This window comes from Anas platyrhynchos, chromosome 29, assembly GCF_047663525.1.
Source record: "Anas platyrhynchos isolate ZD024472 breed Pekin duck chromosome 29, IASCAAS_PekinDuck_T2T, whole genome shotgun sequence".
NCBI lineage: Eukaryota > Metazoa > Chordata > Aves > Anseriformes > Anatidae > Anas > Anas platyrhynchos.
In genome coordinates this window covers 5,650,171-5,664,909 of record NC_092615.1, presented here as the reverse complement: position 1 = coordinate 5,664,909, position 14,739 = coordinate 5,650,171, and the positions used below count along the sequence as shown (strand labels likewise).

The window sequence follows — 14,739 nt, the reverse complement described above, 5'->3', positions numbered from 1 at the left end:
GAATGGTTTCTTTCTCATTGTAATAAAAGAAACAAGAATACATTGTCCTAATCTAATGTGCTTCCCATTATATTTTCTCCATAGCCTGAAAAAGATTCTTTGGAAATTTGGGAGTACAATGAACAATACAACTGGACAGCTGATATATCAGGAGTGCTTTTATTTCAGATAACGCTTAGAACTGGAGATTTTGTATCTCTACTGGAGATTATGGAAACATGTAGATCCATGACCAGCAAAACCACAAGCAGAACCTGTTTCCCAAGCAGAGGCCTGGTATGGATCTTCTGTAGTCAAACAAACATTGCAGCCTGCTCTCCTGGTGGGGAGATCAACAGAATCGTTCTGCTTTCCCTACCTGCCTGCTTTAACAAAGCTCTTCAGGACTCATGGCTTAGGTATCTCTACTCCTTCCATCTAATTTATTTAAAATTGCTCTGAATACATATTTGGAGGGAACTGACAGACCCGATGGCTCAAGGAGGAAGGCTTCCTGTAGGTACAGGAGTTAGCAAACAAACACAGCAAACATGACATTATAAGAGCATATTAGACTACTGTAGATTTTTTAGAAAAAGAAGAAATACAGGGCAGCCAGGGGGTCCTGGGAAAGGCCTTCCTTCCTTTTAGGATTATAACCCCAGACACGAGACACTGAATCCAGCAAAGCAGTCTCCTCACCTATGAACTGCTGATGATGCTGACTTTGAGCAGCAACCGACTGTTCCGGCGTAGTGTGCAGGTTGCTGTTGGATCCAGTTTCTGCCATGCCATCCATCTTCTGCACTGGTCTGTACCTACATTTAGAGCATGCCATTGTATTTACACAGGCACAAGCAAACACATACACGCTACTTTCACAGTCATACTGTGAAAGACAGGGACACCTACAAAGTCATGATGCTGTAGAGTGCTTATTTAAGAAGTTATATGCACTTATCATGTAATACATGAGGTTACAGTCAAGGCCAGCATTTTGAGGGCAGATCATTTATATTACCAGCTCAAGACTGAGAATGAGAACCTCCTTTTGCAAAGTTCTCCCAGGGAGAGGATTAAAAGGGTTAAGAAGTTTGCCCAAGGTGACAGAAAAAAAAAAAAAAGGAAAAAAACAGAAAAAAATAAAATGAGAAGCAGAGCTGGAGTGGGTGCCAGAGTACACACTCTGGAGCTGATTTTAGATTTGCTTTCTGTTTAGGAACTGAAGAAAAGAATTCTTCTGCTCCTTCTTCACTTCAGCAAGAACCAGAAGTGTCAGCACTTCCAGGAGACGGTTCCAAATTCCTTTGCACGTTGTGTTTTTATTCAAGGTTGCTCAGACACAAGACTACCTGTCTAACTTGCACTGCTACACCAAAATAAAATAAAATAAAATAAAATAAAATAAAATAAACCAACACAAGCCACATGTCCTTTCCTCTGATGAGGAACAAATAACTCCAGAGCTGAAGTCCTAAACTACTGAGTCACGGGGATGCAGTGAAAAGCAGTACATACCATAGTAGTCTCTGCAAAAGCAGGCTGAATTCAAGCCACTGGCAAATAGAACAGGCAGATAAATTCAGTTTGGCAAGCCAGAATTTCCCTTTGACCCTTCCAGTACTCAGACTGGCCAGTACCTTTTTAACAACTCAGCTATGGGCTTTGGCACTTCAGCAGCACTCAGATTTTCCCCATCCCAATGTGCTCCCTCTAACACCAAGCACACCCAGCCCCAAGGGGCAAGGAGCTCCTACCTCTGCTTCTGGTGGATGGGCTGCTGCCTCATGGCCATGTACTGTGTGTCCTCCTGCAAGCGGTTCAGTGGAGACTCTGGCTTCAGACGGATCCCATAATAATGATATTTGGAGTTTCCCCTGCAAGTATCAACGTTGAAATTGCTCAGTGCCAGCAGGTCAATGGGAGCAACACCACAGCCCTGCAATTTACTCTTGGGCTTGTTTTGACAATACACACACTTCTTACAGTGCACATTTGTTTGCTGCCAAGCGTTGCTTCAATGGCTGAACTAATGAATGCCGTCACCCCTATGAAATTTAGAAGAACATGTCGCAAAGTTCAGTGACATCCACACTTAAAATCTGGCAAAGTTTGTTCCAAGTAACCAATGGTAACTAGAGAAGGACTGACAAGTGTTACAATACAAAGTGTTATTAAACAGAATGACAGAGACCTCAAGGGACACTTTGCCCTTTGATTAGAGTTTAAGAACTTGCTTTCATATAAAAACAAAACTTCCATCTTATCTAGAGTTGGATGAAAAACAAGCCTGACCGAATGGTCAGCTATAATAGGAAAGCCATCTCTCTGTTGCATGCACTTTTGCAGCAATGGCAAGAAGCTTTGATCTGCTTTTGTCTTGAGAGTTGCTCATTTTTGCAGTTTTGTAAAAAAATGGAAGCTTTTTGTAAGCGAAAGTGGCTACACTTCTTTTTCCATTGCTGGTCCTTAAAGCTGCCGTGATACTCCTCGGGAGAAATTCTTTCCATCCATCACATCAGACAGATGTGTCAAATCAAAGTTTCCCAACAACATAGAATTTTTCAAGTCCACAATGGTGGACAGCTCTTTCCATATTTATGGAGGTGTATCGTACCCTTTCAAGCATCCACATTTTGAATTTTAAGTGTTTTTGTTGTTTATCAACAACTTTTCAAGGTTAACCAAAACCATTTAGTGATGGACTTCGGGATGCCACGGTCCAAAATTTTACAAAAAGAGTAAAATAAACGCCTAATATTTATGCCACAGGAGATAGATATAAAAATAAGTTTAAAATTCTAAGAACTGGCCATCAGTTGCCTTACAAAAACAAAACAAAATAGGCACTACTAGATAATTTGTAACAATATAGAATGATACTAAAGTAAGCAGCATTATCATAAGCTGAACTAAAACGCCCTGCAATTTCCACAGAGTGTTTTTCATTCCAATCTTTTATTCTATCTTTCAGTGAAATAAATTCTGAAATACCAGAATGCTGCTGGTCAGAAACTCCACTTTCTGACTATTTTTGTTTCCAAGTTCAATAATCTTTTAGGTCACAAAACAGAAGTTGCAGGATTCTAGGGCAGCTGTTGGGACTTTTAATTTTTCCTTCCTTGATAGGTCTAAAGAATTTTACTCCTCTGAAGAAATTACTTCAGAGCTCTTATACTTGAACCCATCTACAGAAATTCAAAGTCTCCCCTGCTCTTCCCATGACTGTTACCTCCCCATTCAAGCTGTGGAATGCTCCAGACACATCTGGTTTTGTTCTCCTCCTGAAAGCCTAGTCATCCAGGCTTGAATTTTATTATAAAAAGTTATACAATCAGAGCAATCACTGTTTCTCTAGTGTATTAGCTACTTTGTAAAATTAGAAGCTGGGATAAAATGCAGAGTCAGCTGTACGGGCTGTGCATATACGTTGGATGTTCCCTTGAAGGACACATGCCTTTGCAGCAAGTATACTTTCTTAAGTTTTCCTTTTTTTGTAATGCTGTATGGAACTTTGATGTTTAAAACCAACAGTTGTCACAAGATTCAGCCTGCTGCTTTGTGAATTTCAGAAATAAGCTATCTAAATCTGTGCTGGGATGACTGCACACTTTGTCTGCATCATGGTTTTGGACACAGGTTCTCTTCCCACTTGTGACAGAGAACTTTCCTGGGAGGAACCACTGCCCTACAGCAGAACACTGTGCTCTGCAGCTGACAGTGGCAATCATGATCAAGAGGGTCTTCATCTTTGTGAGACAGTAATGGAATGAGAAGCAGCCTGGGTTCAAATAAAATATTCTTAGACTCCTTTGGAAATGAGGTTAGATCAAATTCAGATGTGTGACTGGACAATGTGTTGTCACCAGAGCCCCAGAACATGTCTGAAATTAACTTTATTGTCAAACTTCTCATGCTGCTGATTCACGTTCAGAAAGTAGCTTTGCTTCACAGGACACAGAAATTACTTCTGTGCTTTAGAATAGCTTTTTTTTTTTTTTTTCCACAACACAATGCTTGGTAATTTCTATACATCTCAGAAGAAAGACCCGTGCCTGCTAAATTATGCTTGGTAGATTTTCAGTGGATATGAGAGAAATTGCAGATTATGCAAGATCAGTGCAATGATTTTTTTTCTGCAAAATGTGAGGCCACAGGTTCTGTTATTGAAAGCAAACCACAGCTCCTGAAATTAGCAGCTGTATTAAATGTATGCTTTTAATTAACCCCTTCTACAGGGAGCAGTACAGCGCTCTGGCAGCCACATACACGGTAGGGGAAGGCAAGGTGCAGCTGAGTTCAGGAGCTTGCCACTCCTCACTTCTGACAACCCAGCCAGCATCCCTTGCCTGCTTGCACCTTGCTACCCGAAGCACATTGAGAATATCTCCAGCTCATCCACTGCCTGCAGGACAGCGTTTAAAACACTGCAAGATAACACTGGACTTGACTGGAGTCCCTGGAGCAACGCTGCTTCCCGGCTCTTTCAGAAGTAATGGCACAAGCTGGTGAGGGGCCTGTAGAACAAGTCCTACGAGGAGCGGCTGAGGGAGCTGGGTTTGTTCAGCCTGGAGAAAAGGAGGCTCAGGGGCGACCTTATCGCTCTCTACAGGTACCTCAAAGGAGGCTGTGGCGAGGTGGGGTTTGGTCTGTTCTCCCACGTGCCTGGTGACAGGACGAGGGGGAATGGGCTTAAGTTGCGTCAGGGGAGTTTTAGGTTGGATCTTAGGAAGAATTTCTTTACTGAAAGGGTTGTTAGGCACTGGAACGGGCTGCCCAGGGAGGTGGTGGAGTCACCATCCCTGGAAGTCTTCAAAAGACGTTTAGCTGTAGAGCTTAGGGATATGGTTTAGTGGGGACTGTTAGTGTTAGGTCAGAGGTTGGACTCGATGATCTTGAGGTCTCTTCCAACCTAGAAATTCTGTGATTCTGTGAAGCAGCAGGAAAGGGGAAGAAAGTTGCTTCCCTGTTCACTGCTCCATACCAACCTGGTTCCCAGGCGGCGAGTCCTCAGCCCCATGAACACCGACCGGATGAGTTTTCCGAAGGAAGCAGCATTCACCGGGTCCAGTTTGTGCTCCTGGCAGTGCCGCAGGTAGTGGTTGTACAGAGAGCTCCTGGGAAGGCTGACGCCTTCCGCTGTCTCATAGTTGTCCAACAACCACTGGAGCTTTAGGCATGGAAGACATAAATAAAGAAAGAATATGAGAACGTCTAAAGAGGGCCGGAACAGGCTACATAAAACAACATGGATGCTTAATGTCAGGAGCACGTATCTGACATCAGGAGTTCAAGAGAACTTAACACTGTAGTTCATTCATATCAGTGATATTTATGCCAGCTACATTTTTAAAAGAGTAAAAGGACACTGACCAAAGCTAATAACCCAAACGAAATGTTATCAGATTTTGCACTAGCACAAAAATCTGCCTGCCATCGCAGTGTCCATCTTGCACATGGATTAACTCATGTGGGGCAAAAATAAAGCTGTAAGAACTCATGTTTTCCAGGAATGAAGATGTTAAAATGCTACCTGGGATGAATAAATTTTAGGAGAAACAAATATGCTGCAAAGGTTTTATTAATTTGAAGATTGGCATATTTGCAGCTGTTCCTCTACCAATAAATGGTTAACAAACGAAATTTGACAATCTGAGAGGATCCTACTTATTATTTTTAACAAAATTATTGTCTGAACTTCCTCTGACATTTCTGTTGATTAAAGTTTGCAATTAGATATAAATTATTTATATCCAGACAATCTGAGTGAGCAGGTCAGGCACAAAATGGCAGCACAGGAATTAAAATACAAAAAGACAAAAACCCAATCTCCTTTAATTGGCTAAACGACACTTTCAGTATCAATAACATAAGTGTTAATATTAAGTGAATTTTTGAAGGAACTAGATTTACAAATGGATTAAAATCAATAGCTTTGGTAGGAGTCCTTTCACTGTCATCAAGGATGTTTGGGATTAACATTTTTATGACCTCTCTACATGCAGACCTCTACACATGCGTGCAGGTACAGGAGGTGTAGCTCCACCGGATGCAGCTGTATTCACACCAGATTAGTGGCAAGATAAAGTCAGATTATGGATGTCAAAATATTGTCTGCATCACCTCCTTACAACAAATAATTCAAGCATATATTGCATAATATATAAGCATAAACTCAGAAATTGGTCTAGAAATCAGTGGCATTTAACCATATACGTGGATGTAAAAGTTGGCCTGTGCTTAAATCCTTCCCACTCATACTGCAATATCTGGCTTTGTTCTATTAATTTTCCCTGGGTGAAACTTTAGGGTCCCAATTCACCACTATATACCTTGAGTTTTATATCAATAAATCTGTGAAAATACAACCCGTAACATGCAATGGCATTTCTGACACCTCACTCAGCTGAGTTATTTTCAGTTTCTGTAGTTCACATCCAACTTTGCTCTCATACAAATCCTTTTGAGCTCTAAGCTATCAGCACCCACGGACGGACGTTCTTTGTCATTCACATTCTCAAATTTAAACTTCTGCTCTGTCAAAGGATCTGAATTCAAAGACATATAGTTAAAGCTATTTTGTTCATGGTTTGGCTTTGATGCAAAGTGTGCTGCAGTTGCAATGACCATGTCCATCAGTTGTGGCGGGCCCTGGAGCCCCCAGAGCTGGAAGAAGAAAAACCTCTTGGTTGCTGCCTCCGTCCTGCTTCTCACCGAGCTGCACATCCCCTTCCCACCTTCCTCCAGTCACATATCCCCTAGGGGCTTCAATTCACAGCCGGATAGCTTTCTGAAATCCAAAGGCCATATCCCTAAGAGGTGGCGTTTGCTCGTATGGTGTCCCTTCATGCTCCTGTCTGCAGGAAGAGGCATCGCTGAGTGCCCCTGAAAGGTCACTCCAGAGCCCTGGGGCTCCAATCAACCCATCCATTAAGCTGCCTCTAACAAAAGCGAACCCCAGTGTTCATTACATAAAAGACCAGCAGGAGCTCTGTTTTTAATTAGTCCACATCCATGCTTGTTTTGGCCCATCCCCTGTGTTTAAAAAATTAATGATTAAGAAGGTTCATTGTCTTTAACCATTTGTTTTACTTATCCTATGGAAGATAATGAATGTGAAACAGTTATTTCTACTCTTCTAAACCTGTTCTAATTCCAAGCCTTAAAAATATATTGCATGGGAAATTCAGATATAGATTAAGCCCTCTCATTTAAATTTGATCCTGGACATTTTTACTCTAATCCTAGAATATTCCCTTCATCTTCCAGCATTCTTTTTTTCAGCAAGTGTCTTTTAAAATTCCTTTAAACATTACAGAGCTTGACAATACCAACTCTTGCTATTGAATTGGAATTTTATTTTGAAATGCACAAAAGGAATTAAAAAAGAAATCTGTCAGAATATAAATAATTTTCAAAACATGATTTTTGCTCTTCCTGCATTAATAATAACATACTGGGCACTTAAAATGAGAACATTAAATATTCTTCCCATTTGTATTCCTTGTTCTGTTTACTTTTTGAATTTTGCTTGGTTGTGACAATGACAAGATACTTGAAAGTTTCTGTTTATATTACGATCAGGTTCCAATAAAATCACTATGCAGCTGTATGCTGCTTTGTTTGTGTTATAAGCACTGCAGGGGAACATTTCCATTTTATTTTTACTTAGACTTTATTTCTACTGAGTGTCTGTTTTGATTTAAAAAAACAAATCTTTAAAAAAACCCTTGATTCAAGGAGGGCTCTTGAAGGGTGGAAGAAGGGATACAGAGGGCTGCTGGAGAAAGGAAGAAGGCCCAGGTTTTGAGAGGTTTTGTTACAGATACTTCTGTGAAACCCAACAAAGCAATGAAGACATACGCTTGTGGTGCTTGTGTGGGGGGCTTCATCCGGGGCTGGGAAGTCCCCTTGCCATCTGGCTTGGTCCGGACCCTGACCCACACCTCCTTCTTGCTCCCTCTCCCCCTTCCGCAACGGAAGTTCCTCAAAACCAATCATTTGTCTGAAAAGTCTCTTTTCTAGACCCACCACCACTGGTCACAGCCTTTTGAACAGGTCACTGAGCGCCGAGCCCAGGCCACCCTGGCAGGTGAGCTGGAGCTGCCACGCTCACCTCCTTCCTGCCCCACGCAGGGGCATCCTATTCCTCCCCCTGCCGAGGGACAATCATTCCCTCTGCAGGCTCTTCCTCCTTTGCTGTCCAGTCTCCTTTCAGGTGTTTCCACCTAGACGCCATTTGGGGATAATATCCTTGCCTCACTAAAGTCAGGGGAGAAACTGCATTGGTAGTACTTGCCCTTTCCTGCCTAAGAGCCCAAAGATGTGTTTGTTCATTTATTATTTTCACAAGCAGTGTGGAAAAAAATCATTTTCCTCCTCCTCCTGTGAATGCTCAGGATACCCAGGGCCCCAAGCAGGTACTCCAGTGCATCCACTCACTTCTCCATGTGCCTAGTTTAGGCACTCCTGTGAAAACTGCAGTCACCTTCCTTCAATTTCTTTGCATCATCTGCAAGCTCGTAATTGGTGAAGAACCAATCCTCTGACCCAGCGCCTCTGGAGCACACTTGTAAGTAGAGCTTTTTCAGTAACAGTAATAGATTGACATAATTTCATTAAAAACATCGTGTGTCACTAGGGTAATAACAAGGGCTTTGGCTTCTAAATCTGATATTTAAGTGCATTTAAATAACCTCTCAGAGTTTTTGAGGCTAAATTATTAAGAGTGGCTCCTTTTACCATGGACTTTGTATAAACAGTGTTATGTAAAAAAAATCACTTTTGACTGAAATACCTTTACTTTCCCTTTTTAATTTTTTTAAACTAAGATTCCTGACATGAAACATCTGCTGATGACAACAAAATAAACTATTATGCTAAGAATTCACAGATTAACAAAATGTGAAGTTTAAAATGAAGGGCAGAAGACTTGATGGAAAATTCTGCTCCATAGCCACACACCTGTGAAGTAGCTTTTTTGGTTTAGAATTTGTAAGGGCACTTAGGCCTTACACCAAACTCTAAGCAGTGACCTGGGCAGAGAGACCTTATGTTCTTTACTTCTACCCTGCAGGACAAAGGTGGTGTAGATCTGATAGGAGGCTGGATCTGGCCCCAACTCCAGCCTACCTAGCCTGTGGTCAGACAAAATCTGTTTTCTGTCTTCATTTCCTTTCCTTTGTCCTTTTCCTTTTTTTTAAACCTCCCTCAATACCATACCACTACCTGCCCTGTCCTGTTCTGCCCTGCCCTTCTCTGCAATGTGATGAACAAGGAAAATCTGCAAAACGATGCTACCTGTAGCCAAATCTGTGTGGCACTCAGGGGCACAGCACAGGTGCATGAGCACAGCCACAGCCTAGGAAGGGAAATATGCGCATGTATACTCAGAACAAGAACTAAAAGCCTGGCGCTGCAGTTTTATATTTCCCCAGCTACAATGAGAAACCTTTGATTTCCAGAACTTGGAAATAAGGATCAAACTCATCCAGGAGCCCAGGCCTGAAGTTTGGCATCAGCTTAAGATAATCAGACCATTAGGTTCAATGTTCCTTTAATTTTCTCAGGTTATTTCTCTAGGGTTATTTCTCTAGGACAAACATACCCAAGAACGATAACATAATTGTTATCATAAGGATATATACCATAAGGAAATTTGTTAGAATAAGGAAGTACCACTTTGTGCATTGTGAGTTATCGGAGCAGAACATGCTTCAGCCTAATCCAAAACACAATGAAGAAAAGGCAAATCCAATGACTTCAATAGGATTTGAATTAGACCCTTTAAATCTGACACAAGCACGTGCTCACTGTTAAGCATTACTGCGTGGGAGCCATAAACCACGATGCAGAAGTCCCTGATTAGGCCCAGTAGAATAGTGGCAACTTCACACAAAGCAGGGAAATTGTTGGCATAGTAAGAAAAGAGAGGTCTAGCAAATGGGTTTAGAAAGGTCTAGCAAATAGCATTGTAACAGTAATGGTCTTCCTGAGGCACAGAAAGAGGCAATAAAGGCATTCACTGTTTGGTATACAGTATTTAGGGGATATTTGTCATGACTCACTCCAAGTTATTGCTGTAGAATTGCAAGTTATTTTCCAGCCATCTTTAAATTCCACTGAAAGGAAAGAACTTCCTCAGATGTGTTGATCTAATTGCCAGCAATTTCCATTGCAAGGCAGAAGAAACAAATAAACATAGGGTAGAGGCAGTTAACACAATCCAGAGCATCTCATAAACATTAACATCATGGCAGTTTTTGCAAATTTTTGTTTTTTTGGGAATGGGCTGCTTCGGGCAGCACAGCTGAATCGAAGGTTGTTTTGAGTGACTCGTGCTATTGAATACACCAAATGGCTAGAAGTAGTGCTCCTACCAAAGCAGGAAAGAGGTTGTAAATTCTGTTTGCAACTTACATGGCTGTTGAGCAAACTGCTTTTGTGTGATGTAATCCCTTCATTTTTTTGTAGGTTTTCAATCGCCATTTCAAGCTAAAGAAAATATGCACAGGGAAAAAAAAAAAAAAAAAGGAAAAAAGAAAAAGAAAGGAAATCAGATAGTTAGCAACAGCCAAGATTTTATCTTTATTAATATTTGAATGATTAATGCTTTATATCAACAGGCTTGTGAAAAAGAGGCAAGTAGATGAGGCACAGTCCTTATGGGATGAAGCTGAAAAGGCGTTACTGTACAGCATGCAAACTAACAACACAGCAACAATCCCTGTTAGGGTGAAAGGGTGAGACTAGGGGCCTTTTGATCTTCCACTATGTGTGTTGCCCATTATAAACAAGAAGCAGTTTTCCGTCTCCTCTCCCCTTCATGCCTAGACCAAAACACCACCATACAGACACGTTGCAGCAGGTCAAAGCAGACTTGCTGCAGAGGAGGTGCATTTTACCCAGATCTTTTACAGAACACTGGGATGAATTAACTTTGGTTCTTAGTACTTCTTAAAAATTTGGCAGAGAACTGAAGGCAACTAAATAGAACAGGCACCATGAGGGTTTACACCAGGAATGTGTAAGCTGGAATGGATAGATCTTTGCTACCAAGCAGAACTGCTATTGGGCTCATTTCCACTGATCTCAGAGCTTCTGCAGCTGGAATAACAGCAAGGCATTCTGACCTCTGAAGAGCCCTCTTGCTTTCCTCCAACCTCACTTAGCTTCTAATACAGCTCTTGCTGCTGCCCTGTGTTCAGACCCTCTCTTAGACCCTTCTTGGCTTGTCCTGTCTATTCCTGGGCCTCCCTCAGCAATCTCTGGCAAACTATGGCATAGAAGACTGGCAGTTTCTTGCAAGTTCTTGCTGCTTCCAGTGTATGTTCTCAAAACTGCATTACCTGTGACCTGTTAGCGTAGGCAGGACAAGGTGGCATGCAGTAAAACTTGCAATCAGTAGCTATCTCTAGCAAATTTACTATCTGTCATCATTTAACATGGATTGTTGTGCACGTATCTTTTAGGTGCATGCACAAAACATCACATCTGCAGCACATCTGTCAGTGTATGCCCTCTTTCACATACAAGCTAGCTCCCTATACTCCAGTTTGCACTGACTTACAGCTTGGCAAAGACAAAGACAGAGAAAAAAACAGCGTTTTACAAAACCAAGCTCTATCAGAGAAGTGAGAGAACAGAAAAAAAAATGGATCTAACTTCTGAAGCAACATTGAACAACCCAACACAGTTTTTGCAATATCCATGTCTGAAGGCAACACCCTGCCCAAGCACCTCCAGCATAAAAAAAGAGACAAAACTTTTTTATGCTGAGGGTGATGGAGCACTGGAACAGGCTGCCCAAGGGGTTGTGGGGTCTCCTTCTCTGGAGACATTCAAAACCTTCCTGGATGTGTTCCTGTGTGACATGATCTAAGTGTTCCTGCTCCAGCAGGGGAATTGGACTAGATGATCTTTCAAGGTCCCTTCCAATTGCTAATATTCTGTGATTCTGTGAAATCCCTTGGTTCTGCCCCAAAGTGGCATCATTGTGGCACCTATCAGGAATTTATCGGTGAGTCTAAAAAAGGGTCAGTCCAGGACTATGTTTCAGTGGGTTTTGAGAAAACTGTTCAGCATACCATGATGTACCATGAGGAACCAAAACTCATCAGCACAGCCTGATTGCTGATGCAGCCTTCAGGAAATGAGTCAAGGTGTCAGAGGGAGACACCATTTCCTTCCTCTTCTGAAGGGGCAGAGACAGCTGAGCAGCACAGTACCCATTGAGCAATGCCTCTTATGCAAGCACAGAAACAATACTTGTGTTTTTGGCATTTTGCTATTGTCCAATACAAATGGACACCTTACACGTGCGGGAACAAATATTAGAGGGGAAAGACTGGAAATTCATAAGCTGTCCTGCATGAAGGTGAGCTTTTTGACAAAGGAACATTTCAATAGCTGCCTGACTAGAAAGGGTGCTAAATTTCTTGACTGTGAAGTTCCTGAGGTATGTATCAGCCAAAATCACTGACAACAATTCACTGTTGAAATGTTGTCCAGCAACACTCATTAAAGGAGAGCTGCTCTGTTCTCTTTCTACCATCCTAGGACACAGGGACAGACTGAAGTTGTGAGTCTGCCTAGAGGGATCCAGAAGGCGTAAGACAAGATGACTTAAAGCTTGTTCATTCATTTTCCAGCCACAGCTGGACACATTGGCAACAACTCTCAGCTACTGCTCACTATCTGCTGAACAAACAAACAAACAAACAAACTGTCCAAGAAAAGGACTGGAGTGCACTGGGCTAGAGATCAAGTTACTGAGAATCAAAAGGACCAGAAGGAAGACAGCTCTAAGTACCTACTTATGGGAGTTCTCAAGGATTTCCTCTCTTGGCCTAGCTTAAGCTTAGTTTAAATGAAGATTAATACTGGTCTGTTAGCACAGACCCTGAATGGAGCTGCATGATGTCCTGTTCCAGCCTATTTGATGGAGCAGAACATTGTTATTCCAGCAGATATGGACGATGCTGTTGTGCTGTATTTTTTTTTTTTTTAAGATTTTATTTTAGTGTGTATACAGTCTTTACCAAACATCCCCCAGCCTCCTGAGGAAGCTCTAGCTCTTACCCCATTGCTAATTCTGAAGTGCTGCCTTGCTCCCACTCTCCTCTGAAGAAACATTCCTTGCTCCCCCCTTTGAGGTCTCAGTGTTGGCTCTGTCACAAGTGCTCAGCACCCTGCAAGACCTCTTGCTTCCCCATTCCTTGCAGCATCTCCGTCACTGCTCTCACATTGCTGGTCACTTTGATATCCAACCCCAACATGACATGACTGAGGCCACATGCAAACAGTTCTTCCTTGTTTACATCTGCATGAGCTGTAATCTTCTTTCTCTCCACTGCTAAAGTTCATAATCCTGCCCCAAATACATTTTGCCTTGACTGTAGCCTCTCTGGCCTCTTCAATACCAAGTTTCCCTATTCTCTGTTTAAGCAAGGCACTGCAAATAAAAATAAATGTTCCTACCCACTGACTTGATATAGTCCTCGCTTTCCACTACCGGTCCACCCGTTATTATGTGAAATTCAAAGTAGCTATCATGGTTCTGAATGTTCCTGAGAGCTCTGCTCTGTCTCCCGTCAACTCTGGTCTGTGCTGAAAGAACTGAAAGCCACAGAGAGACACATCCCTGTACTGTCTTCCAGACAAGCATCCATGCACTACTTAACCCTCTTAAGCCCCTCCACAAGGGCCACTGACATTTGTAAAGTTCATTCCTACATGCAACAGAGTGAATTTATTTCAGATGCATTTTCTTAAAAGTCAGTTCCTACATTCTTTTTTTCTCAAATGGCTTATTTTATGTGATAGACAGCTACAAAATAAATCTGTTCATGGGACATTTCTACTGACACATATTCTACTTGGGCTTTTTGCATTGTGCCTGTCACCATGGAAATAATAATAAAAAAAAGTTATGTTGTGCAGCTTTGCAAGATGTAGTCCCACGCAGGTGACAAGATCAGCAGCTACTTCCTTCAAAATAACAAGCATGAGCACAATCAGAGGAAGGTCCAATGCTAGTTTTTAACTATGAATAATTAAAACACACACAATTCTCACACAAGAAATGAGCTCCTGCTAATCCAAATGAATCTGACATTTATTCCTATAGCTCCCGCCACGCATTTCCTCTTTCACCCAGAGCTAAGGGCTTTTCCCATAGATAGCTACTTCTTCCTAAGGCAGAACACATTCACTGCAGGATCAAAGACAACCTTTCCAGACACAAAGATTCAAAAACTTTAAAGTCTGTACTTTAAAACTCCATGGGACAACAAAGTAAGCCTTATTGGCCAGATTTTCAGTAGTCGTCAGTAGCAAACAGCCCCTATTTTTCTCCCTAAGTAGCGCTGTTCCTGTTTTAAAATCTAGCCTCATACACTCAGTCACACCTATATTGTATACAAGCATATACACACACAGGTCAGTCTGGAAAGGAAAGTGAACACTGTCCCAGAAGAACACAAGTTCCAACCCATTCTTGGCAGCAGTTGCTACTCAGACTGTAGATTCTCAGACAGAAGCCCTGATCGTTTCTAGCTGCAAAAAGGCTATTTTAGGTTAATATTTTTACCCTTCTGAGTCCCATACAGTTGTGCTTCTAAACCCAGCACCTTGACTGATAGTCAGAAGGACATGATTAAAAATATTAGAGCTTTAAAACATTTCTGTTTGATCAGTATTATCCATAAAATACATTTTCTATAATATATGGCAAAGACAGAATACACAATGGTGTAGGTG

At 41.8% G+C, this 14,739-nt stretch overlaps 1 protein-coding gene across 18 annotated transcripts in view; it reads right to left on the bottom strand.

Moving 5' to 3' along the window:
• Window positions 1-14,739, bottom strand: part of RFX2 (regulatory factor X2) — a 62,231-nt gene that overhangs the window by 11,470 nt on the left and 36,022 nt on the right. For 13 of the 18 annotated variants that reach the window (XM_038169120.2, XM_038169132.2, XM_038169125.2 and 10 more), the window contains 4 exons: window positions 10,399-10,473; window positions 4,968-5,149; window positions 1,737-1,856; window positions 682-797 (listed from right to left, as the gene is read on the bottom strand). In XM_038169120.2, the coding sequence (XP_038025048.1) occupies window positions 682-797; window positions 1,737-1,856; window positions 4,968-5,149; window positions 10,399-10,473 (493 nt within the window). The remainder of the gene's footprint in view (window positions 1-681; window positions 798-1,736; window positions 1,857-4,967; window positions 5,150-10,398; window positions 10,474-14,739) is intronic. The other 5 variants (XM_072029376.1, XM_072029377.1, XM_072029378.1 and 2 more) reach the window with 1 other exon arrangement.